This window comes from Daphnia carinata, chromosome 10 (assembly GCF_022539665.2).
Source record: "Daphnia carinata strain CSIRO-1 chromosome 10, CSIRO_AGI_Dcar_HiC_V3, whole genome shotgun sequence".
Classification (NCBI taxonomy): Eukaryota; Metazoa; Arthropoda; class Branchiopoda; order Diplostraca; family Daphniidae; genus Daphnia; species Daphnia carinata.
The window spans coordinates 3,686,945-3,713,909 of NC_081340.1; the positions used below are offsets into that span (position 1 = coordinate 3,686,945).

The following is a 26,965-nucleotide window of genomic DNA, read 5'->3' on the forward strand; positions in this document are numbered from 1 at the left end:
TTTTGAACCATTTCTTTACAAGCGGGAATGAGTATATGTATTTCTTTTCGTTTCCAATCAACACCAATGGTTAAAAACAAAAGTATTTTTTTTTTACACAATAAAAAAAATTGAAGAGATTATTATTACACCACGTGATTTTTCATATTTAAAAAAAATTAGGCATTGGTCCCCCAATCCAGGTAAATTATGTTTCCCCATTTTTTTTTTGTTTTCGTCTTTGTTGGCATGATGAATGTTTTAAAAAATATTTCATGTCGTAAATAATGTTATTGTTTTCAGTTTAAAAACAAATAACGGACGTGGGAGGGACAACGCCATCGTGATCCTTGTACAAATTACGCGATCAAAATTGGCACCTTTTTGCGGGTTATGTTACCTTTACCAACATACGGCGAAGAATCATTTCCCATTTGATGTGGCGGGCAAGCAAAACAACAGATTTTTTTTTTTTTTTTTTTAGAAAAAAAAATGGAGGGAGGGAGTTTGTAAAAAATATATAATATATGTACGGTCAGGCCCTGGGATTATTTTTTGAACAAGAAAAATGTCAAAGGAGTTCAGAGGTAGAGAAAAAGATTAGAAGGCACAGTTAATTATAAATCGACCAAGAGATTTAAAAAAAAAAATTAAGTGACAGGGGAGACACATTAAAAAAGGGAGAGAGAGAGAGCTTTGAATAAGGCATGATGCATATATGCAAATTAAATGAAGAAGAATATCACCGATAATGTTTTGTTTCTCAAGAAAGGCATGGACGTCATCATTTCTTTTTTTTTTGATGCAGGCAAATGAACTTTTGGTATAAATAGATATTCACTGGCGTTGTGTTTAAAGTCTTTCGCTTATCATTCCCCCCTTTTTTCTGCGTTCCACTTTCATACGGGACTCCAAAAAACAAAAAGGGACAATAGATAAAAACGAAATTGTTCTGGCTTGTTTAGCGCATAGCTGGGGTAACAAAAAAAATCCTTTTTTTTTTTTTTTAAGTGTGCTGGGTTTTTTTGTGTGTGTGTTGCGAGAGGAAGGCAGATAAGCCGGAAAAAAAAAGCAACGGTGAATGAATAATGAACAATGTCAGCAAAAAAAAAAAAATAAAATAAATTAAATGGAAGATGGGGGAGGAGCTCAGAGCATTTTGGGACGTTGAGCGACGGAGGTTGTGGCGGACGGGCGGATGCTGCTCTTGACCAGAACGGGACTGAGCATGTCTTTATCCTTGGCCACGCTCGACGCGGTCGGTCGCATGAAGCTGGACCCCGTGCTGCGACGGACCGGAGCGGGAGAACTTGGAACTGCCACTACAAATGTGCGGTTTGCGTTTCGCCATCCCACCCGGAAAGTTAAAGAAAAAGAAAAGAAATCAATAATAGCAGGGAACGAAAAAAAAAACAAAAAACAAACAACAAAGCAAACCGCATATAATAAAACAAGAAACGCAACACAAACGGGAAAGAAAAATAAAAGCGGATGCGTAACGAACGTCAATAGGAAACAAATCTCTGCGCTCATCCGGACACAGGATGTGGTGACCTCGATGATCATTCGTCAATAAAATCTACAGGCATTTTCTTTTTTGTTTAAAGATAAAAAGGATTGCACGCGCGTGACTTACCTTTGAGGAATGATGTTGTCCGGCCGTTTACCGGGCCAGCTGCCGTTCTGACCGAGCCGGATCGCATCAAGGATGTACTTGACGGGCCGTTCCTTTGGGCGCTGGATAAAGTGCTGTTGGACGACATACCACCGGGCATATAACTACCGCTCTATTAATAAACGTGAATGTAATTAAATTTCAAAACAAAAATGATAAGCAAAAACAAAAATCAGAATTGAATTAACATCCGCACTTACCCGATGGGGTGTTAATGATGCGACGGAAGAGGTGGACCGTTTCAAGCTGGTGTTGCTGGTGCCCAAATTAGAAGATCTCGTGCTGGCTCCAATCGGTCGGCTGGTTCCAGTAGAGTTCATCGACGACTTCCGGCTGGAAGGCTCCGGATCGGCGTTCTCATCGCGGCTCTTGCGGAAGGGGCGCCAATTCATCAGAGTCGACGTGTAGCCCGACGCTGTTTTCTTATCCGCTGCACTCGGCGTGCTCGACGGTGTGGCTGATCCGGCACCGGGCGTCCGATTTCCAACCCGGAAGCTGGACGAACGGCCCAACGTCATCGTCCTTTCTCTCTCCGGTGCCGGCGGTTCGCTGATCGGAGAGAAGAACGTCGAACGCGGGCGATCGGCCGTCCGAATGGATGACGAGCGCTTCAGCGAACTGGTGCCATTTTCATCCGTGCGTTTGGCGGGACTTTCGAATTTTTTCGTCAGCGTTTTCGTGAAACTGTCCCGCGTGGAATCTCCAAACAAGCTGCGTCTCGGCTTTTGCTGGAACAAGGAAAAATTTAGAAAAATTATTTGAAAGTGAATTGAATTGAAATTTATTTGTTTAAAAACCTGGGCATCGCTAGACGACCGGCTGGCTGTGGTGCTGCTGTTTCCACGCATGCCGGAACCCTGTGCCAACCTGGAGAACACCGAGTCCGTTTTCCTTGGCGGCGATTCCCGCAGTTGTGATAACGCCAGACGAGAGCCTTGCGTTTCATCCTGTTACGAATAAAGTCCGATCGAGAAAAGATAATGTCAGCGAATTCCAAAACGGGGGGGTGAACAGTCGACCAAGATCGCATGGAACAGACGATAAGGAATTTCAGTTAACATCAATGACTCGACGAGAATTTAAAAAGACAAGACGCTTTGTTCCACCCGTGCGCAATCCATTTGAACCATCAACATAAATCCTCAAGGTTTTTTTGACCGACTGTCTTTTGTCAATCAGCTGTGCGGAAAGAGAGAAAAACAAATGAATAGCCGATGTGCCATATGTGTTACCTTCAGTGGGCTGGTAGATCTCGATCTGGATTTAGCTCGCAGCGTGGACGGATCGTCTTCTTTGACCAACGAGGAGTCAAGTTTCTCCGCCGGCCGGAATTGTCTGGCGAGCCGAGTGCGCCAGTTGTCCTCTGGTGATGACGTTGCCACTGGTTCGCTGAATGATCGAAGTGGCTCTTGCTGGCCTGATTGTTGCTGCTTGGTCAAACCACACAACAAAAATAAACAAAACAGAAACAAAAAAAAAAAAAAATGAAGTTCATTCGGGACGATGGCACGCTCCAATGGATCTAAAAGACACACGACTTTTTTGCATCCAAACATTTATGAAATATGTCTACATGTCCATTTGAAGTTGAGTTCAGTTTTCCAAGAATAACCACATGTTTTTCTGTCCCACTTTTTTGATCAAACGCATTGCAATCGTCATGCGTCTCTAAAGAAATGAAATGACATTTCTATTTGTTCGTCATAATACGTAGCGTGAAAAGTTAGGAGATGTCGTCCTCTGAAGGACGGATTGTTACAATGTTTTTTTTTTTTTTTAATACAAAATTTGTTTTTTACCGGTTCGGCTTCGTTGGTGCGAGAGGGTCGATCGCGACGGACCTTGATGGCGCTGGCACCACTGGCCGTCATAACGGCCGTTTCGGACTCGTCGCGCGGTGCCAACTTGTCCTTCCATCGCTGCAAACGCCGTTCCTTATCGTCGGCGCTCATGGCCATCCCGTGGTTGCTGTTGTTCCCGTGAGGCTGCAGGTCGCGTTCCTCGCTCATCCGACGAGTCACCTCCACCGTGCTCACCTCTCCTTCCTGTCGGATATCGTAATTTCGTAATCAATTCGCACGGTATTTCTAACGCATCCGCCGATGCTCGTCCACGCATATAATTGATTTTAAAAAAACGATGATCGAAAGTCGATTGCATTTCTCAATTGAAAAGAAATGCATCCGATTTTTTTTACTAGCCGGAAATCAATAAATCGATCAGCTGGAACGGAGCAAACGGAATCGGAAGCGGATAAAAGCTGAACATTGCGAACCTTTTTGACTTCCATGCCGACGATAACGTCCGTTTGTAAAAGGTCTTCAGGATCTTCGACACCTTCGGGTGATTTGCGAGGTTCCAGACTGGAAGCGTCCTCTTCGGCGCCTTCCGGAGCTTTCCGCAAGCGTCGAGTGCGTCGAGTAGATGAGAAGCGATCGAAACGTCCGTCACCCAATTCATCGTCTTCGGTTTTCAAAGACATACGTCCGTTCTGAGACGATGGCGTGCCGGACGCGGGAGATCCGGACACTTCTGTCGTTCCAGTCGGTGCGGATGTTGTGCCAGAGCTTGTGACAAACGGACGCGATCCGTAGGCTCTTCGGGTCACTGGAGGCGTTTCGATGTTCTCCGAATCGATGTCGATCTTGTCCGTCGGCCCATCTTCGCCGTTGAGGCCTCCACGGGACAAGCGTCGAGGCTTCCGCGGTCCCGGCTGAATGGGCGGAAGCGAAGTTTCACTCTCGCCAGTCCCACTAGAGTCCCCATCTAGCGCTGATTTCGATGAAGAAATGTTCTTCTCGTTCGCCTTCTTCTCCGGAGTTATTTGAATGGACGCAATTGTTCCAGCCAACTCGTTAGTATCGAACGTGTTGATCAGTTTCTCCTGCAATTTCGACCGCAGCGTATTGGGAGTCTGTAAATAAATGAATAATCGATACTTAGATTAATAAATTTTACATCACATTTGATTCATCAATTCAAACCATTGTGCGCTGGTAGCGTTTCTTCTCTCGTTCCGTGGCTGATAGGATCGGGGCAGGCGGAGTGCTGTTAATGAGAGGACCTGGCGATCGGTCGTACGCCTCTCCTGATTCGAGGGGACTCTTGGTGCGATCCACCTCTTCGATGGTACGCAACAGATCGTTGGGCACGTCCAGTGGCGTCTGTTGGCGATAGCGGTTCAGCAAACGTGAAGCTGTTCCAGATCCTTCAACCGGAGTTTGTAATCCTTGATCGCTTCGTCTTCTACAGATGTCCGGGCTTTGCTCGATCAATGTGGGAAGCATTTCTTTGATGTGCGGCTCGCTATCCTGTTTGATGTAGATGGTCAGCTTATCTTCGGTTTGTTGTCGACCCAACGATCCTATCATGGCCTTTCTCCTCTCCACCTCGCTTTCTGGCTGAGCCTGCTAAAGTAGAAAACAAATTCGTATTGGCAGCATGAATTTCTAATCGCTAGGATTGATCGTTAAAACAGGCGTAGCGTCAATCAAACAACACAATCTCGAGCAGAATCAACACCTGCTGTTTGTTTGTTTATCGAAGAAAGGCCTATTTTTATGTATCTTTTAGCTGAGGTATTTCTGAAATTACGACCGTAGTTCAGTTTGAGGCTTCAAAATATGACAAAAGCTGATGTCTATTCAACTAGAAAGAGACATGAATCTCTTTCAGGATTCTCATCAGTTTTCATCCTGTATGATAAGGCTGATGGTGCCATCTTGGTATGTGATGGTCGCGATAAGATTTAAAAAAAAAACATGGAACGATGCATTTGTTTTCCTTTTCATGTCTTACTGGTGTTGGATGAACTACCGGAGTTGTCGGAGTGATCACTGCCGGTCGATCAAGTTCGTCCGGTTGGAGTCGTGAACGCGTCCGGCGGAAGCGATTGTGGCTATCCAGTGCATTATCAGCCGTACTGTTGGGCGTGCCAATCAATGCAGATTTTCGTTGCCAAACAGGCTTATCTCGAGTCGAAGCATCTGTAAATAAACATGAAAGAAAATAACACACAGGACATATAACAGTTGATTCATTTTCACGAGCATTACGTATTCAAATCTTATTTTTATATCCCCCCCCCCTACCTGGAATCTCGTCTGTTTGTTTAACGATCTTTCTTTTCCTCACGTAGCAAAAAAAAAAAAAAAAATTCAAATCGAAAAAAAACGTACCAAGGTTACCGGAATTATTTTTAAATCGAGGAAAAAAAGGGAGGGACCTTGAGTGCCACTGGAATACGAAATGAAGCCCGGGCGTATCATCAAACAAGCTCGAGAAAACACGATATTAATTTCTCTGAATACAATACGTATATAGTGTAAGCTCTCCGTATGGGGGGCGATGGGGCACGGCCATAATCAGTGAGAATAAATTAATCCTTCACGGTCTATCAGAGAAGCGACCTTCGGGATAGACACGACAAAAGATGGTGTGGCAGAGAGAAAAAAAAAGAACCCCCCTTCGTCTCGTCCAACCAGGCCCTGTACGTTCCATCCGTCAACTTTGGACCGCTCGATTTATAAAGAAAGGAAAACTTGGCGGACCACTTCTGCGCATGGAACGAGTTTAAAACGCACAGATGGAAATCTTCTTCTTATGTTGTTAAGCCAAAACCGGATGAACAACCTAAAAGGGGGACCTTGGTAAACTCTAACATGGAGTTGCATTGTTTGCCATCCCTGTTCTTTTGTTGCATGCGTTTGTTTTTGTGTTTTTCGGTTCCCCTTTATCTTTCGATTTCTTTACTAGAGCGATTGGTCGGTTCATCTTGATTGAGTCAACCTGCCCGTTTATGGAAATGTTACCCTTCGGGAGGTGCGTTGAACCCAACGATTTGGACACACACACACACATATAAATTCAGAAGATCCTGGCACACCTTCGATGGCTTCCATGACGCCGACCACGTCCGTGTTCTCCAGCGGCGGCTTCCATTCTCGCCGAGGCGACCTCCGACTTTCGATTAGGCTCGCCTCTGGTAGCGGTTCCAGCGTGCTGGAATTGTTCGTGTCCTGAACAGGTGGAGGCGCAGCCAACGGTGATGGAGCCAATGTTCCACCGCCTCCCGTAAAATCAGCGCTCATCAGATCTGCCCGTTTCTTTTGGCCGGCTCCGCCGCTGCCCCGCGTCCGGTTACGATACCAAGAACGATCCAGCGATCCGTATCCATCGGCTTTGGGAAGGTTAAACAAAAAAGGAAAATAAAATGAGCATTTAATGGAAAGTGATACGACCTCCTCTGAGTCACGAACCCCCAGTACTGTAACCCCTTTCTTTTTTCGTGAATAGGATCATAAAGATCCGTATCTCGTTTTTGTTTTGTTTTTTCTTTGAAATGTCTCTCCCTGTCTGCTAATGAATTGGATCTTTTACGGCAGCCGTAAACGGCCAGAGTTATCGACTTTAAAAGCCCAGAGAATCACGAAAGCTTTTGCTGCTCTTTGTGTACACAAAACAAAGCAGATTGCCATCGAAAATATCGTGATGTGTCGTAAAAAAAAAAAACCCGGATGAGATAAACATCAAGTGAAGAAATTCAAGAACTTTTGTTTTGTTTTGTTTTTTTCGACATAGAGCACACACACACACGCAAGTCGATTTCTTTTCACGAACGACGTCAACCCGAAGGGGGTCGAACATGTTCGAGCCAAGCGCCACCGGTGGTCTGGACCACATGCACGACCGTCAATGTCATTTGGAAAAATCAAAAAAGAATAAAGCCAAAAGTCAAAAAGCTTACGTATGTTGCCAGTTGATTTGCGTTCGCGGGACCCGTCGGCGTGACCTGATGTCCGCAGATAATCCATCAGCGTGTCGTCTTCTTCCGATGGGACGCGGCTTCGACGTCGACGAAGACTCCCGTTGGGCGTCAGATCCTCTGCTCAATAAATAAGAATTTTACGTCATCAATCCGTCATCCATCCTTTTTTTTTCAAACCAGTGTGTAATTTATTCATATTTAACAGAGGAAGGGGAGTGGATAGAAAAACAGAATGTCAGTTCGTTTAATGATACGTACCGAGGAGATTATCATCTTTGTTCGTGTCGTTGTTGTTTGGCACGTTGACGACCGTGTTGGATCCCAGTCTTTTACGGCTGACGCGCGGAGAGCTGGCCACGGCCATCACCAATGGCGACGCGTTATCATCTTCGCCGGACGGTTCAAGCGATGCCTTCTTCCCCTTGCGTATCTTTTGAAAGAAAACATGTTTAAATTTAAAAAAAAACGTGTTCAGGTGAATGATAGGCACATTTTTTCGCACCTTGTCGCGCATAGGGAAGCCATTACGAATGTCCAGCAAAAGAGAATCCATGACATTGTCGGATTCGTTGCCTCCTGTGCTACCTTGTTGTCCACCTGTGTTTGTATTCAATGCAAATGAGAGAGAGAGGTTAGGTTTGTTTCTTGTTTGTCTTGTTTCGTGAAATCGTACCGGCGCTTTGACGGCGTTTCAATGCCAGTTGTTCTTCACGCTGCCTGCGGCGATTCTCAGCCGCAGCTTCGTGTTGACGTCGATGTTCGTTTTCTAAAATGCCCGTCCTGAAACGTTGACAGAAATTCAAGAAGAGTTTGAAACATTCCTCCAGTTTGAACGAATCGCGATCCTCGCAGAAAAAGTCGGCCAATTGGACCCTCACTTCATCCAGCCCCTTTAAAAAAACATAAAAATTAAGAAAAACATAAGAATTAAGAAAACAAATAAAAGATCGAATTGGAATTTCGTGTAATTCACCAATAAATCCTTTTGGAGATCCTCCATCTCGTCTTTGGCAATGCGGAGGAACTCGTCCATTTGAGTTTTGATATCAGGGGGCGTGTTGGGCGCGTCGATTTGGGTGGCGATGGTCTTGATGCGGGCGTCCAGCGCGTTGACTTCGTTGCGCAGTTGCTCGACGGTCGTCTTGGTGGCGTCTTCTAACACGCTCATCTGCTCCGGCATTTTCAGCAGCTCCTTGTCCTTCTTTTCGGCCTGAAGGGCCACAAAGTGGATCAGGTTCATGCCCGGCTTGTTGGCCCGGATGTCGGCCAATTTCTGGAGCGAGGCCAGTTTGACTCCGGCCGCGTTCCCGGCGTATCCGCCCGAATTGAGGAAGTTTCCGGCGACGACGACCATGTAGAGGATGTCCTGCAGGTGGACGTTGCACTTGAGCTTGTCGCCGGCCATGATCATGGCCTCGATGCTCGGTCCCAAGTAATTAATTTGGGACGTGAACTCTTCCTTGAGTAACATGGATTCAATGCGCAGGCGATAGTTGGGGATGGTCATCAAATGAAGCAACAAGAACTTCTCAGCGTTGCCCAATCGATTGCGATCGCCGTCGTAAGCGCGCAGCATTTCCACCTCGTCGGTGGGCGGCAGGATCTTGAGGAGGCCGCGCAGTTTCTCGGTCCCGATGACGTCGTGCTCTCCGTCGCGGATCATTTGCGCGATCTCGGCGTTGCTGGAACGGAATTGCTTCAGGAAGATGTTGATGTTGAGGCTGCGTTTGCCGTCCAGGAGCGAAACTTCTTGCGTCTCTTTCCTCCTCCGCTCCGTGTCCGGCGTGTTGGGAGTGCCCAGGACGCTACCGTTGGGCGTTCCGTTCACCTGGCCAGCTCCTTTGACTCCACCCGATGATGACTGCGTTCCAGGTGCCGGTTGCTGGCAGAAAAGGCCTTCCATCTCCGCCCAGTCCAAGTCGGCCATGGGCGATTTCTGATGCGATTTGGCCACAATCGTCCAAATGTTGGAACGGCTGAAAATCTGCATACGTCAAACAAACAATCAATGACTATCAATCATCACTCGAAGTAAGAACATTTTTTTGTTTTTTATCAGCATTCGGTGAGCTCATCCCGGATTAAAATAGAAAAATAAAAACATTTATTTGAATACGCCTACGACCCTGCCTCGTGAGGGGGTGGGCGACTATTTTTAGAAGACGTCCGTCCCTTTCGACTGTCATCGGCTTTGGTTTGTTAGTTGAAATTATGTCAACATCGTTTTCCATTTCCTTGTTTATGTTGAAGGGTGTTGGCCTACGACTCGTTGTCTGACCCTTGTAACTGTTCAAACTGCTCACGGGCAAAAGCAAATGGCAGCCCTTGTGTTTTATCTGCGGGTGTTGACGGATGTCTTAGTTACCTTAATGTCCGGCAACTTGACCCAGTTGAGCGTCTTCATTTTGGCTTTGGGTCGCGGGATTTCCAGTTGTGGCAAGCGCAGGTTTTTCAAATCCGGATGGGCAGCCGGAGCAGCTGGTGGAGGTGGAGTCATACCGCCCATACCTGGAGGTGGTGGCGGAGGAGGTCCTCCCGAACCCGGCAAGAGAGGTGGCGGTGGTGGGGGTGGCGGTCCACCACCCGGAGGAGGTGGAGGTGGTGGATGCGGAATTCCTCCTATTGAATAAATATAAACGGACATTTGCCGGACATTGTATTCCAAAGAAACTCGCAAACAAAATCAATTTGTTTTTACCTGGAGGCGGTGGTGGAGGCGGTGGAGGTGGGGGACCTGGCGGCCCATTTGAAGGAGACAGCAGTCCAGCGGGCGTTCGGCTTCCATCTCCGGCCGGTGATAAGGTCAGGTTGAGCGATTGTTTGCGTGACTTGCTACCACTGCCCGGCTCGTCTCGATGCGACATCTTGGCGTGGGACGGACTGCGCAATAGCCGGGCCAGCTCTTCTTTCGATTCCATCAGAGTGGCTCGATGGACCAGCGTCTCGGCCGTGTCCCAGACGACGTCGGAGACGGCCTCCTTGGGGTCGACCCTCAGCAAATGTTGGAGGATCGACAGGAAGGGTATCTCCTGCGGAGTGTCGACCACTTGGCGCAGGATGGCGTGGAAGACGTCCAGGTGAGAACTCAAATCCACCCCATCAGGACCTAATTAGTTTAAAGAAACATGTTATTATCCACGCTCGATTTCAATGCGTTTATTCATTATCAGATCAATGGGAAGGTTCGCTTGTTCCAGTAGGCGTTTCAGTTGGCTGTTTTGTGTGAAATGAAATGTTCTGCCACAGCCAGGGAAAACTACAGGTGGGCCAACTCTGCGTTATACGTCTGTTTTTTTTTTTTTTGTGTGTATGCCTGCATAGCCGTAATTGTTTGGCACATAGAAGAAGAGAGTTCAAGCCTTCGGCACGAAAAAAACAATGATGAAAAGAGGTTCGTTGAAAACGTGAGAGTAAGCCGTAGGGAGTCCAACTATAGCACGCCCACTAATAATATTCATAAATCGAGTCACCCTATTCCTTGTGCTATCTGCCAACTCCAACTACATTGTGCAAGTCGTAACAGAAAAATTCGATAAAAAAAAAACAACAAGAACCTAGCAATCTCAAAGATTCGATAAGTCCCTCTCGGCTCCTGGGTTCTGGCTACAGGTGGGCCAGCAAGAACTCCCATGGTGGGGTGAGGAGGTTAGGTTGTCAGGGCCCATCACGCGATGTCGAAATCTCAACAAACCCCCCCTACCTAAAACCTTATTTTAAGCTCTGAGTATTGTTTGGCCTCAACGAGGGTACAATATCGATCCATCAGTTTCATCAAGTTGTCAAAGCAAAAATAAAAGGTAACTGTGGAAAGAATGAAAACTCGTCGGATGGCAGAGACGTTATAAAAATGTACCTTGCAATTGAGATTCGTCCGACTCGCGCTGTTCGTCAAAGACGTCAATCTGGACGGCCAGGTCGGTGTCGGACGAGGCCTCCGTTTTGAGTTCGTTGAGCGTGGCCAAGAGTTTGAGGCCGACGAACTCGTTGCGGATGCGGAGCCGGTCCTTGAGCTGCGGAGTCGAAATGATGATGCAATTGATGAAGGCCACCAGCGCCGTCTTGTACTCGACTGTCGGCGCATCGCGCAATTCTCGCACGACGACCGCGAAACGGTAACGGTCCCCTGTAGTTCGTTCAGGTTCGTTATCATGAAATAGAAAAAAACAATATAAGGCAGTAGTTAATCATAGACGTTTCGGACGGGCGAGAGATAAACGTTAAAGGTGGGTAAAGGAAGGGGAGTTGGGAAAACGAAATTCAAATAAGCGTTAGCTGATTCGAGACGACGATTGTGCGATAAAATCGCATCACAACAGGAAATAATAGAAAAAAAAGGTCGGTGAAGGTGAGATACCAGCCCAACATTTTGAGTAGATGATAGAAGTGCTAAGAATAGAAAGGCAGATGAGTTTAGAATACCCTCAAGTTCGGCCTTAAAGGGTCGACTTTTAATAGACTCTCATGACATAACAAAAGGGGCCTGATGACCCAAAGTATCGCACGATGATGAAACAAGATAAACATCACGAAGACGAGGAAAGTAAAAAAAAGGTCCAAGACAAAAATGGAAAGGAAAAAGAAAATATTCAAGGAAAAGAAAAAACAGGCAATAAGAACATACCTTTGAGGTTCTTGAAGTGCTCGAGAGCATCGAGCGTGCGCGAATATCCATCGGCGTTGTAGACGCAGAGGGCCGAGAGGAGCTCAAAGACTTGCTTCTTGACGGTCGTGTTGGCCGTGTCGAGAGCCGAGGCCAATTTGGCGACGTACTCGCGGTTCTCGACGATGTAGTCGAGTCCGATTCGCGAATCCATGACGTTGCTAATCGTATCTGAACGCTGATTTTATCGGGCCAATCTGACGTTTGATTCAATCGCTGTTAATCTGCAATCAACAAAGGAATATGACATTAGCGAAATTTCTCCTCATTCAATTTCATAGGCACAGTCATCACGATGATCGTAGCTTTTGCCTCCAACTGTTTTAAGTGAAAAGACGTGCATCGATGTTGATGCTGATTCATCACTTCTTTCAACGACATCTTTCTAATTAAAACTAGAAATATAACGGAGATCGTGTACTACTTGCTTGTAGCATTTATTTTGAGCATGAAGAGGGGAGCACCTTGTTACGTTTAACCCCGAGGTTTTTTTCACCTGTGATAATAGGCTTCTGACATATGTGTCATAATCATTCCTCATCCGTCACAAGTTCGGATTTTCTCCTTGTCATCTCCGGGCCAGAAAAGCCTGGAACGTTTTATGTTTTCTCACTGAATCGTTTTCGATTCTGTGTTCTAGTTTTTGGGTCTTTGTCTCCAGGCTTTTATTTTCTGATTTTTACTGTTCATTTCAATAGAGAAAACAAGATTGACTGCTTCATCATCTACCTCAACATTCAACACGTCGTAAACGTATAGGGCTAAAACCAAAAGAAGGTCGATCCTCTCTTACTCTGTTTTGTGAAACGGTGGGAAATGCTTCCATTTAATTTGCAAAACAACGAAAACGAAAATTAGATGAAAAGGTAGCCGACGTTTTTTAACTCTGTGACTAGAGGATAATCAATAGGATTTATGAGTTGCACAAGACGCCGTTGCAGACGCGAGATATCGTCGTATTCTGATTGCCCTTTTTCCTTGTAGCTATGGCAACACATTGACTCGCCTCTCCCAGCTGATTAAAGCCAGCAGGTGGACATCATTTTAAACGCATGCGTTGTTTTCTTTCGAAATGTTTTGGCAACACGAAAACGACGGTGGCCATCAAATCTAATACTAATTATACTATTCATTTAATCTTGATGGCATGTCGTGCTTGTATATCCTCCGAAGAATTTCAGTCGTTTGATTCTTTTATTTTCAAATAAAACCTCATTATTTTTTTAAATACCATGCGTGAGTGTTACTCATCAACTCAACGGGGTTGATTGGAAAGTTCTTGGCCATCATGTTTCAGCGAAAAGTCTCATCACGCTGCTTGAAGTTCGAAAAGAAACTCACCATCTTTGTCCGTGTTATGTGAAAATGGCATCCAGTAATTCCGACTATCAAGCCGTAAAGAAACTCGTATCCAATTTGTGTTATTCGCTTGATGATTGCGTCTGAAAATGGCAATGAGGATGAAGGTCAACGGTCAGCTGGCGTGACTGGAAGATTTTTATTTTTGCAAAGGGATTCAAAATTTCGGATGGCGTAGCTTTGTCAGCAGCGCAGATGTTCGCCAGTTGAGTGGGACATGAGCCATGCATCAGTCTGGTAAACATGAAACGAGAAGACAAAAACTAATTTGAATTCAAGTCAAAATTAAAAAAAAAAAAATTAATCGATTTCGTTTAGAGATAATGTTGTTTACGTGTTTGTTACACTTCAAATAGTTAAGATTTATGGTCTTGAAAATTTACCTCCCCCGATTGGTTACAAGATTAAAAGATGGATATCGACAACAAGGGTGGGGTTAAAAAAATATGCAAAACAGATCGGCCCACCCACTGCAAATCAAGTTCACTCGCCCACATACACACCCAAACGCAACGTTACACGCACGCACGAGGCACGTCCGAGGCAAGTCAAACAAACCAAAAAACTGAATTTAACTGTGACGATTGCTGCTCAAACTTATCACCTGGTCAGTTCTTTTCTTTTATTTTTTTTTTATCTGCAGGTGTACAGTACGCAACTGAGTTAGCACAACCCGAATTCATATATGTTTCTAATGTCCGAACATGCGTTAGTTATAAAAGAATTCGCTTTATCTCTCGTGAGGCAAAAAAGCAAAGGTCACTCGGTTTCATTTTCGAATTTTAGTTTAAATCTCTTATCATAGGCAAGGACACGAAACGACCTTCCTTATCGTGATTGTTTCGGCTGTGTACGACCATTGACGACGTTGACGCACTCACGAGGTCGTTTCTTGTGCTGACCGACTAAGTACGAACTGCTGGGGCTAACAAAGATGATGCTGAAGATACATTTGAATCAATCGCTGTTTAAGACTGATAAAAGCTGTACCACAAGCAAACGGCAATTGAATGTCATTGGGGATAGACCACCAACTGCGCAGACAATTCGTCGAGTTGCGTAATGGTAAGGGACGATAACCGTATAAGGCAACGGAGAAACACGAATATAGCTGATTGCAACACCAGGTGATACGCGTCATGTTTATGTCGGTATGATCTGCTGTTGATCTCTGAAACTACAGGGTCAAAAATTTGGCTTTTGAGATCGTCTTTGTTTTAATCGTTGGTACGACTCATATTTAAACTTAGCAGCGTAGAGCGAACATGAGTGTGCAATCAGAAAACAACTTTGTTTATTTGCCTACCTGTTGGTAATGTTATCACGAAGAAACAAAAAATAAAAACAAATTGAAAATTGCATTCGATCGGTCTACATGTGAAGCCATTCGAGCTTCCGAATTAAGACTGCAATCGATTTCGGAATGAGTTTAACTGATTTCACCATAATTTCCTGAAGGTCGTGAGCATCTGTGGGCTATTTGGCAAAGGCTTTTATTAGAAAACTGGTTTCGTATACGTAATTCTTGCTTGATTTAATCGGTAAACGGTGAAAGCTGCGCCAGTTTCAATTTTATTTAGATCGCCATGACATCATACTCCGCATCGGCAAGATAAAAACCCTAACGTAAAGGCTGAGACTCCTGCTAATTAAACGGTAAAAAAAAAAAAAAAATGCAAAACAACTGATACACTGAAGCAGTTCAACTCTTAAAATTTGAGTACTGAACAAGGCGAATCCAAAGGGAAGAAGCCGTTCATTTTTTCTACTCTAACGTGGAAAATATTCATGCCCCAGTTACGCTGCAAGCGTCTCGTCGCCACTGCTCACGATTCAAGTGTAATTAACATATTTGCGGGCTTGATTTTAATCGTGACCACTTAGGTGAATCACAGTGTTCAACTATCTCAATATCGTGCCCGTTTAATTGAAAATGAAACGCGACCTTGTCTGGGCTCCGTGTAAAAAGACCCACCGGCAAATTATTGAGAGGGTTAAACAGTTTTTGTTTTCAAAGCCGTTTTAACCCTTTGATATTGCAACCCTAGAGTCAGTTCTCCTTGTCTAACTGGGCGTTTCATTTGAGCATTACGTGGTCCATTTGACTTGTCGACACTTAGCTGCACTTAAAGTGTCTCTCGTTCAACGTGCTCTCACGAACGAAAAGAGAGTCTTTCAAATCCTCTTCGACGTGTTTACATGTTCTTCATTTCATCTGCGGTTTAAAAAAAAAGAAAGCTCATAGACAGACACCTTTAAGAGCGAATATTTTTAGTAGCATCGCTGCTTAACCGTCGTCATGTACCGTTGGCGTCTAATGCAAACGCAGATCGTGAATAGGCAAGTGAAAAGTGTGTGGCCAGACGCCAGCAGGGCCGCCTTACGAGTATCAAGGGCCGACCCAAAACGCGATGCTGACAGGTGTTAATCATTCAAGTGGATATAAGAACGTTCGTTACAAAGAGCCTCGTTTGGAACGCTCAAACGAGAATCAGCTGACTGAGCCATTGTTCTCTCTTTGCTGTTTTTTTTTGTGTATGTCTTTCGATTATGGTCAATGCACAACTTGCTCACGCTGCTAATGGGCAGTCGTTACTGTATCGACAGACTTAGGTGGATAAGGCAGACTCGGTCAGCTGACAACTGATTTGGAATTCCCATCAGTTATCGACGACGTAGCTCTCCTACGCCGAGCACACCTGGTGTGGTGAGACATAAGAGACTCTCTCAAGCTGACCTTCTCTCTCCTTGCAAGTCTTTGGCTATCTGCTATAAGAAATAGAAGTGTCTTCAAGCCTTAAAAAAAATAAAATAAAGACGGACTCGTTCTACAGGTAGACGAAAAACCGTGTTCCAGCAGCAGCAACCGAACGGACGGCCCAAAAAAAGCTCGTAAACTATACGCCAAAGTTCTCCCTTTCACTTTCTAAAAAAAATGCTGCAACCTCCATCGAGTTATTTCTCTCAATCCAACATCTCCTCGGCAACCGAAGCACTACGTCACCACGTATAGATACATACGCACTTCCCAAAAAACCTTCGCTACCTGTATATGGGCAAGAGTCAGAGATCGGAGCGAGAGGGGGAGTGTATTTTCCCTTTTGGTTTTGTTTTGTATTTTTTTTTTTTTTTCAGCTTTATTGTCGAATGGATTTTACGTATAAATAAATAACAGTTTATACACGTTTTTTTTTTTGCTTGCTTGCTTTCTTTGGTTGTCTCGTGGACATATTTGTCCTCAACCTAAACTTCCTTTCCGATCGTCACCGCATTTGGGATTCCGATTCAAAAGGTATGTTGTTTTTTTTAAATATTTATTTCCCCTTTTGACCATATGATTTCCCGTCATCAGCTTCAGCCTCTCTCGCTCTGTGTTGTGTGTCATATACTATTTTGTTATCGCCTTGTCGAGTATGAGGCGGTGCGCATCGGCGCGATGCGTCAGTCGAACATGCGTTGCGTCATCGCCCATCTTAGGAATTCCATTTTCTCTTTCAAGAAGAAAAAAAAAGGAAGAATTTAATTGAATTTAAAGATCGAAGTCGACTGGAGATTTTGGCTTTAAAATAGCTACCAACGGATGAGGCCGTCACGCACAAATAATGCAAAGTAACGAGCGCTAAATGAATAAACATTTTCGAAAGTACACTTCTCGTGAATTGGCCAATAAGAATACTGAAGCAATAATATAATTCTATTCAACAGTACGAAAATAATCAGGTGGAATTAGGAGAGGGTGGCGTAGGAGAGAGGAAAACACCTTCCAATTTTGGAGAAGTCCGTGTACGTGCGCATTTAGTCTGGCTATTCTCCTCAAGAACTATCTTACACAGTCTACAAGTGTGCACTGGATTGATGTATGAAAAAAAGAACTAAAATCTCCTTCGAGCGCTCGTTATTTTGTTTCATTCAAATGTTGCGCGTGCCTTCGCACAGACCACGTCAGTCAAAAAAGCGAACCGGTTTAGCCAGTTCAAAAAAAGCAAAGCATGACTGAAAGAAACGCAAGGTTTTCTCCTTTTTTGAGTTGAATTTTGTGATTACGTATTTCTTATTTTAAGTAGATACGATACCGCAAAAAAATAAGCTAAAACATACATAGCAAAAAAAAAAATTAATCTTAAAAAAATTAAATTTCACGTGAAATGGGAAGAAGAGAATTCGTGACTTGAGTTTGAATAAACGAACAGCCAACCAGAGTGGCAGAGCATGTCGACAACATTGTCGACATGATCAGGTACTGCGTGTGGTATCCTCACGAAGCTGTGTTATTGGCGTTCGTTTTTCTTTCTGATTCTAATCAGCAAATTTTATCGGTACTCACATCAGCAAAGAGAGTGAGGGTACAAGAAGTCAGAAGACGAGGTATTCGCGCAACACCTTCACTTTCCTTTCAAAATCGCAAAGCGCCTTGCGAAAAGAGAGAAGAAATTGAACGTCACGGAAAACCGATCAGGACGAGCTGTTTGCCCTCAAGTAAAAATGAAAACAAGATTCCAATTTCGGAAAATAAAAAAAAAAAAAAAAAAAAAGAAGGAGCAAAAGAAATCCATAATGCATCACGGTCATCTGTTTGCGATTTCTCAGATCGATAGCCTTTTGCGGGATTTGTTCTTCTCTTCTCGCGGTCTAAATAAACAACGTCTAAATAAACACACACACCGCATCTAGAAAATAGAGGACGGAATTGTTTGGAATGTAGAAGAAAAAAGAAAAACGACGAAGAATAAATTGTGTTGCTTATTTTTTTGTTCTCCCATTTATCCTGTGTGTGTGTCTAGCGCTTCGCGTTTTTTTCTAACGTTCGTGAAATGATGGCGGCAACGGATGAATCACCGGCGCCGCACCGTAAAAGAACGACAGACTCACAAAAGGGGAAGAAAAAAAAAAAAAGGACCCGAAAGAGAAACAAAAATAACGAAACGGCGATTCATCATGGATTCAAGGTGCGCAATGGTTTTGTAAAACAGCAAAAATGAGAAGGGAAAAAAAAAGTGCTGTGTGAAGAGGTACGTTCTCGTGCGTCCTCGGACAAGTTGTTCATCAGCAAAAAGATGAATCAGAAGGAACGATAGCGGACGAATGGCTAAAAATCATTTCACTTTCTTCGACTTTTATCTTGGGTTTATATTTAGTCTTGAATTTGTCGGTAATGTCCCTTTTGGCAGCTGCTTTCACGCTGTATACACACACACGAGCGGGGAGCTATGTGCGCTAGGTTACAGGTGAGTCAATCAAACCAAGGGCCTCATTTTTTTTTCTTTTCGTTTTCTGTTTAAAAAAAAAAAACTCTCGCTTCGTGTGTGAGGAGGTGGGACAAACGATAGCCAAAGAGAGAGGAGGAACGCCATCAAAATATTGCGTTTTCTTTTGTGTGTGTGTGTGTGTGTGTGTGTGTAGCCCTTTTTCTCTCTCTTTAACTCTCTGTGTCAAATAACCGGACACGCATTTTGCGGGGCTAAATGACATCGCATCCGGTGGAAAAGTCAACCGTTCGACTATTTCCGCCACGCTGGTCAATTTGATGTTGGTCCCGAATTCGTAACTCTTCATCCGGCCCGCCAAAGCCTATCGGATTGGCACAGGTGTCCCGTATCCGCTGGCCCAACTCTCTCTCTCGGACGGGGACGGTGTTGCGCGTCTCGCCAAGCCAAGAGGGGAGGGTTAATGGTTGCTCCCACAATGTTACGCCGTTCCATGGCCTTGCCCAAAAAGTATTAAAGAATCAGAAAGGAGAGAACGAGAGAGAAGAGAGGAAAAAAAACATTTGAGAGTTTGAAAAGAAACAAAAAAAAAAGGAGCAGAAAAGAATCGTGACGTGTTTGGTATCAATGGAGAAAAAAAACTCTTCTCTCTCTCTCTCTCTCTCTCCCCGGGAACCTTATCACTAGTTTGCTGCTTATCTATAACTCGAAGAGTCCCGAAATAATGGAGAACAAATTAAATAAAAAATAACCCGAAAGAAAAAAAGAACATGGGCGCCTTCTGTGTAGCTGTCGCAGTTGGGGCAAACGGAGTTTGAAAATGAACTGCTGTGTCTGTTTTTAAGTGTCTATACTTATGTAAACAGTGTGTTTTTTTTTCGGAGGGGGGGGGGGACAGGGACGAAACCACTTCTTCTTCGTTCTGTCAAAGGTGCGATAAAGAGTTGAAACTCGCCATTTTCAATATTGACTTGACTCGTCCAGTAATTTCTGATTTTTCACCACCCGTTGCTATTTTTATTCTCCGAACTTCACTCAGGGATTTTTAAAAATTTGTCGTTGACATTCATTATTCATTTGTGTTTATTCATTGGGTTTCTGGTGGTTTTTATCACTTTTCATCGTCGTGTTTTCTTAGTTTGTTCACGACGCTTCGTTTTACTCCGGGCTCGCGTCGTCCGTGACACGCGCCGCAGATTTTCGAATCGCCTTTCAACGTCACCATCCTCAAGCAAACAAAAATCGAAAGATTCTATTTGATGATAGTCTTATGCAATACGCATATTATTTACTGCATTTATTCCACCTATCAAATGGAGAGAAAGAGAAACGTACAACCGTAAAGCCGCTGCGCCCTCCCGCCGTGTGATTTGCTTTGTAATTTATACTCGTTGACTTCCAACAGGACAGAATCAAATGATAAGAAATCCATAAAAATATTGTACATCATATAGATGTGTTGGGCTGTGTGGCAAAACGAATGGCCACCGGGATTTGCTTACATACGTACACATTTATAGGTAGCCGGAGATTGTGTGTACAGTTTCAAAACGGATGGGTCATGCGTCTTCTTTCATTCGACGCCTATACGCGGCTATTTCAACATTTTTTTTTTCTCTTTCTTCTTCTTCCTTTTTTCATTTCGAAATATGGGAAGGAAATTTCGTATTAGTCATTCACCCACGATTTGCTTATTTATGTATACACGAGCGCGCGGGTTGTGCGTTTATGCATACGCGGTCGTTCGCATCCCCGATCGCGCATAAAAACGAGCAAACACCTACATTGATATGTTTGAAACACCCGGAACACATTCAGAATTCTTCTCAATTTAATTGTTTTCTCTTGGAAAATACTAAGAAGTAAGGGTTCAAACCTCGTTTGAAAGCCAGTTTTTTTCTTAGTGTGTGTCTCTTACAGTCCGTCCCAATGTCCGTTTGAAGGGATCAGCTCATTAAATCATCGGACTTGTGTATTATACATATATTTTCAATAGGCTAGCATTTATTTCTCACCAGCAAGCGACTTTACATCGTAGGAGTAGCGGCTACCAGAAAACCGGTGGGGTCGACGTACAAGAAAGAGACTGGTGTGTTCTATAATTCATTCCGTTTTTCTTTTTTCTATTGGAGAGGGGCGTAGAAGAGAAAGAGATAGAGAGAGAGAAAAGGAAAGAATAAGCTCGCATGCCTATACACAGAGGCCTATAGTGGTAGTCCCCATCCAGGAGTTCCAGAGGCCATTCAAACAGGACTCAGCTTCTTCGTCTTCTTCTTCGTCAGGTGTTTGGGGTCTATGCCCTAGACACATTTCTCAATCTATCAGATGGAACCTTTTTTTTTTTCCTTCTTATCTGACTGACGACCTGTTTTGTAAGTAGTCTGAAGATCTATCCTTCACGCTTCATTTCTATCTATAAATTTCCTTTTTTTCTTCTTGTCTCTTTCTTTCTTTTTTTTTTCTTTACAGGGTTTTATCGAAGGCCCTCACACGCAACACAAGACGTGCCTTCTTCTTTCCCCTTTTTTTCAGTACGAATTCGTGTAAGAAACGTGAAAAACTCTTTGGGGGACGACCGTTTGTATATCCATGTACGTATCAAATTACGTATCACAAATATAATGGACCCTGTTGATGATGATGGTTTGCCCGAGCAGATGAAGATGGGCTCGTCTTTATGGCGTGCGATCCTCTCGCTAACAGCTTCCCTTGATAGTTTATTTCCCCTCACTTTTTTTTTCAATTTAAATTATTATTATTTTTTTTTTTCATTTCACTTCTGATATTCTTTTGCCTCTCCATTTCCCTATTTAGACTGTATAAATGCCTTTCGTTTTTCTTTTTTATTACCCCAATCTTCTATCGTCTTATCTCCCTCTTGTGTGCTGCTCCCTCCGGTCCGTGTAACACGATGAAGGAAACAGGCAGACGAGAAAGTGAAGGTGGACGTGTAAGGCTTAGTTGTGTTTATAATACATCAGATTAGAATAAGGAAAAAAAGAAAAGGGGTGTATCCAGTGTTAGTATAGCATATTTGTGAGGGCTATATATACATCGACGGCGGCATGCATATAACGAAAACAAACGAGACAAATGCCACGGCCCAATTCCTTGCCACGTTCTTATTTTGACTCGTTCACTCGGCATGGAATGTAAACTATTTTTCTTTAGCCTAGTTGTCGTAATATACTGCGCATTGTCTCTCTCTCTCTCTCTCTCTCGCTCTGCTATCTTTTTACATTATGTCTTTTCTGTCTCTTCGTCAATACATCAGAACGAGACGAACAAGAAAACCTGAAATCGTGTGCTGGAATTGCCCAACTGTTGACATTGAAATAATGAAAAGAAATCGAAAGCTTGTCGGCGAGGTGAAGACCGCGGCTGTTAAGAGTCGGCGCCAGCGGACGTAGACGGACGGATTCTTTAATTTTTTGTTTTTTCTATCTTCAAATTCGAATCTAAATGATTGGACTCGACAGTTTCGGCTTATTTACGTCATTGTCTTTCCGAATCCTTAGTCCAAATCGGGCTAATAGCCGGACGACGGGTCGTAATTGACCAAAAGGGTAGCGTGTGTTCGTGCGGGAGACGCATCCGCGCGTCCGTGATTCAGAAAAAAAAAAAAAAAAAAAACGCTAGTGAAAGCCCTACCGCGCACTCGCCGACACCGACTGCCCTATAACCGCTCTGTACACACACACACACACACACACATCGCATAAGATAGATATACACGAGCGCATTTGAATATCCATATACGAGAGCGTCCTTGTTGTTGTTGTGTTGCCTTCTCTCTGTGTCTCTTGTAGTCGTTCTCTCTTTTTTTTTTTATTTATTTATTTATTTTTTTGTTTCTTTTCTTCTTTCTCACTAGAGATATGCTTCCTTTCGTTTGGTTTTGCAGCCGTTTGGGGTTGGTGGGGACTGGCTCCCGACCGAACAACCATCCAAGGGTCGTCGAAAGTAAAAGTTCTAACCCTCCTCTGCTGGTAAAATTGGCAGGTGAAGGCCGCGGCCTTTTATTTTATTTTAGTTTTTTTCATCATCGTCTTCTTCTTCTTTTGTATGTATAGACTCTCCTGCACCATATACGTTTGTTTTAATGTTTCTTTTTTTTTTTTTTTGGTACCCTTCTCGCGTATCCTGGGACTGGTAGTTCGGGAATTCGGTAATAACCGGCAAAAGACAACAACGACGTAGAAAAAGCGTTTGTAATAACTCTCACGTAAAAGGAGAAAAAAAAAATGGAAGGCGAAAGAAAAATATGGACTAACCCTCTTGGTATTTTTCTGGGGCAGCCCTTTTAATTTTCTGGCCAAACGTATGTGTGTCTTTTAAAAATAACTGAGGCTTCGTTTCCACTGGGGGGTTATCGTGCAACGAGCTAACTATTATGCAAAGCAGAAGCGTAATGTTTTTCTTCCACCAATGGTGATTAGGTCATTTCTAATTGGCCGTCTTTTTTTTACGGTCCTCCCTTTCTCGCCTCTCACGTTCACTCTCGATGACTGCCATTCCGCAGACATCCAGCGCCTATTTTCTTTCAATAGGAAATTACGGGCCATCATTTTCATTGTTTCTTTCTACTTCACGTTAATTCAAAAGACGAAGAAAAAAAAAAATGCTTGATGATCTTGCTCTGCGGCAACAGCCCACACACCCAGATGTAGCGTCTATACACACACGCACGATCACGAAAATGATGCCGGGTGGCTAACACCCGCTCAGCAGCGTATCAGAAATTGTCGGGAGAGTAGAGGCATTTTCAATTGATCATTAGAAAGCCAACCGGTGATTTTCAAATGCCCATGTTGTTGTAATTCGTTATGATATAAAAATAACAGTAATAACGTCATATACACACACCAGGCTGGTGTTTTTTTTTTCTCTATCCCCAACTGCCCCGAGACGCGGACACGCTCGTCTCGGTGGTAATCGACCCAATTTCACGAGTAAAAAAAACATTAGACACATTAAGAATGGACGACACACTTACCGTCATCATTTGTAGTTATTAGACGACGTACGGAGCGTTGCAAATTGGTGGAATAAATTTTTAAGAGTTTCGCTTTCTGTTCGCATGTGGATCTGATCTTGAAAAGCGGGTTTATATTCGAGGTCAAAGATGTTTCCAGTTTTCGCCAAAACCGGTCGCCATCCAATTGGAAGACTCTTTTCTTTTAAACACACGACAACCACTGGCACAGACACGCGCTCACACACCGACGTCAATACGCACTTGCACGAGTGACAAAACCGAAAATAGAAACTACTTGACCCTCCACTTTCTTGTCAACGTCTCGAAATTGGCCAGACGGTAACGAGCAAACGACAAGTTCGAATTCGGTATTTGTAAAACGTGTAACCGAAAAGCTCGAAATCAAACAGATTCAAAAATTCGGCCCGTTTTTTCGGAAAGTTTTTTCTCGTTTCCGATGAGGATCTGCACGCTCTGCCCTTGTTGAATGAAAGAAATAGTTTTCTGTGTAAGGCAGAAGAGCTAATTGAGCGTGAGAGTAGTCACCAGCTTTCGAGCTGAGGGGATTCGAACGAGTGGGGAGAAACAGCTCGTGGAGCTCACGTGCTCTTCTGACGAGAGACTCGAGGCGCCTGCTGCCGACTCGACGCACGGGCCAGGTCAGAATGAGACTCTCTAGTCGATGTCGACTAGCACACACACTCAGATGGGCTGCGAGCCAAGGTAGGCGGGCAGGTATATACATAAGGTAGGTAGATGAGGAGGGGGGGGGGGAAGGCAAAAGGCAAAAAGAAAGAAAAGTCAAGGTGGGCGCGGTTCATGTCTCTCTTTTTTTTCTACTTGGAAATGGGGAGCGGGACTGACGTGAGAGCTACAAGGAGCGCCCACGTTCATTTTCTCCAGGAAGACCTAAGAGAAGAAAGAAAAACAAAACACACGCAGGCAAAAGAAGATTGAGAAGAGTCGGGAAAATAACAAGGAACTTATCCGCCCTGAACAAAAAAACTTCTTTTTTTCTTTCTTTATCTTTCTCTGGGCAGGGATTTCTTTCACGTGTGTGTGTGTGTGTGTGTGTACCAGCAGCAAACACAGCAGCAGTGACTGACCCACCATAAACCGTAAACCGTTGCCACCCATTCACTAATAGGTAGCTTTTTTTTTTTTTTTTGTTCATTCTTTGCTTTGTGTTTATCATTTTTGTTGATGTTTCTCAGTTTTTCGTGTTTCAACTATTTTAAAGCGTTTGAGGAGCGCACGAAGAGACAGATCGAAATGAAGACGGAGAGGAAATGAAAACTCAACTGGCGTAATCATTTCGGCTCCTTCTTCTGTGTGCAGTGGCTCATCAAATCGTTAAGGAAAAAGAAAATTGAAATAAGTGGAGAATAGCACGAGATAAATACTCTGCTTCTCTTTTCCATCTTCATCTCGTCTGTTATGTTCTTGCGTGTTGTTGGTTTTTTGTTTTGTTTTTTGTTTTTTGTGTGCGCTTTGATTCTTTTTGTGGCGGCTGTCGGTTCTAGTTGCGTTACGTGACGATCCGCCTGGAGGGCGTGGATCGAAACGACCACATAGCTGTGATGATCTTAAACTATCGAACGCGCTTGATTGAATCGCCCCCGTCTACGTTGCCGTATTTCATTTGTTCAGTCAAACGATAAAACGAAAGGAAATGGTTAAATTGAGGATAGAAGACATGCACTAGACGTCCATCCAATCACGTCGGTTGTTATACACACAACTCTCACGAAATATGTTTTCAATCAAACTAACCTTTCGTGTTTCCTCCCGTATATGCTGTAAAACTTTTTATTTTACATTTTTCGTTTTTAAAAGAATAGAATTTGGAATCAACTCGTTTTCGTTTTTCAAAATCCATGTTTTCATCTCTACCACTTTCTCTCGTCTGTCGATCTCCATCCCAGATTTCTTTTTCCGATGTTTGGAGAAGAACAATGTCCAAACGACCCGCAGATGATTCACGATCGAAGCCTCTCTTTTCATATTTACAACTGTCTTCCTCCACATATACACCTTCGAATTCAGAGTGGTTTAGACAATAAGCTTATCGGCTGCCATCAAGGGCTAGGTCCATCTCAGGTCCTCTCATTCCCAACTGGCTAAAAAGGGGAGGAACAGAGCCGACTCCTCTTGTTCTCTTCCTTGGGGGCGCCTTGATTGTGAATGTGGAATGTGCTGCGTCGTGTTGTAGTTGCCCGTCAAAAAGAAAAAGGTCCGGGTCGCGCGCGTTGGAAACCCCTGTAAACACGGACAGGTGTTTATCCAGCGTAGATGTCTCCATCTAGATATAGATACATAGGGGGAATGCATATGGTGATGAAAAGAAGGGGGGCAGGACCCAATCGACACGCAACGTTTCTAAACTCATCAGCAACGGGATCGATCGAGAAGAGAAAAAAAAAAGAAAGGGAAATCAACATAAAAAAAAATAAAAGCGGAGCCATTCAACTCGAAGCCAATTTCCCAAATAGAAACTTGGATGACGTCGTTAGCCAGTTTGTTTAGGGCGTTCGGTTGATGATTGGGTTGAGCATTTTCTTTCTTTATTCATCAGCTGGATTCTGTTTTTGTTTTCTTCCTTTTGCCAGGTGGGAGGGGATCAGGTATTGCATCAAAAACACCGGTGAAAGACAACCCGTCTGACTTTGCAATCATTTTTCTCCAACCCTTCGAGGCATAAGGAGGAGGATCGTCATTTGTTTTCTTCGTGTGTCTGTTTCTCTTTTGCCAAGATGTTTTCTGTTTTGCTTTTCCCGATTTTGAACGCGACTGAAAATGTCCTCATTAGACAAAATGTTTTCGCTCGTATTTTCGTCCCGCAGTTACAAATTCGTGATGCGACGTGAAAACGGAAGGGAGAAAAAAAAAGAAGAAACGTCTCCGAGAATGCCGTGCGTGCACGGGACCGTACTGCGGGACTGACAGCCGGGTTCTATTCAGCATACGTTGTTTTTTTATGGACGTGGTGGGAGAATTAAGATAGATATTCTTTAACAGTGGCATCCGCGCATAAGGTAACGGTGTATTTTCGTCCGCACAATGACACAACTATAAGCTGCGTTTATAATGAGACGTCTAGGAATAGAATTGACAAGTATAAAAAGGTTATGCTGTGCCTTGCTGGGCATGAAAAAATCCGACACACACAAGAACGAACGAAGCCAAAACAACAACGAAAAGTGAGATTGAGCTGAACGTGAGCTTCAAAGAGAGAGAGAGAATCTAAAGTAGAATACGAATATTTATCGCGTGAATGGATCATTCACGTCATGCGACACGACAGCCCACGATACAGACGAAAAGAAAAACATTTGCAATGTGT

At 43.8% G+C, this 26,965-nt stretch overlaps 1 protein-coding gene across 3 annotated transcripts; it reads right to left on the reverse strand.

Moving 5' to 3' along the window:
- Nucleotides 1–10: 10 nt before the first annotated feature.
- On the reverse strand, nt 11–24,289 carry LOC130701766 (uncharacterized). 3 transcript variants are annotated; one of them, XM_059497108.1, is made up of 21 exons: nt 23,641–24,289; nt 13,423–13,674; nt 12,043–12,305; nt 11,275–11,544; nt 10,120–10,527; nt 9,787–10,040; nt 8,395–9,405; nt 8,095–8,311; nt 7,924–8,018; nt 7,680–7,851; nt 7,401–7,538; nt 6,540–6,833; nt 5,453–5,640; nt 4,639–5,061; nt 3,930–4,568; nt 3,454–3,699; nt 2,887–3,084; nt 2,452–2,601; nt 1,855–2,382; nt 1,616–1,766; nt 11–1,301 (listed from the first exon to the last, which is right to left on the reverse strand). In XM_059497108.1, exons 3-21 carry the CDS (start codon nt 12,233–12,235, stop codon nt 1,129–1,131), a joined length of 5,748 nt encoding a protein of 1,915 aa, XP_059353091.1. In that variant the 5' UTR covers nt 12,236–12,305; nt 13,423–13,674; nt 23,641–24,289; the 3' UTR covers nt 11–1,128. The 3 variants fall into 3 exon arrangements, with proteins under 3 accessions (XP_059353091.1, XP_059353090.1, XP_059353089.1); XM_059497107.1 differs by having other exon boundaries at nt 2,887–3,081; nt 4,639–5,064; XM_059497106.1 differs by having other exon boundaries at nt 4,639–5,064.
- Nucleotides 24,290–26,965: the final 2,676 nt, after the last annotated feature.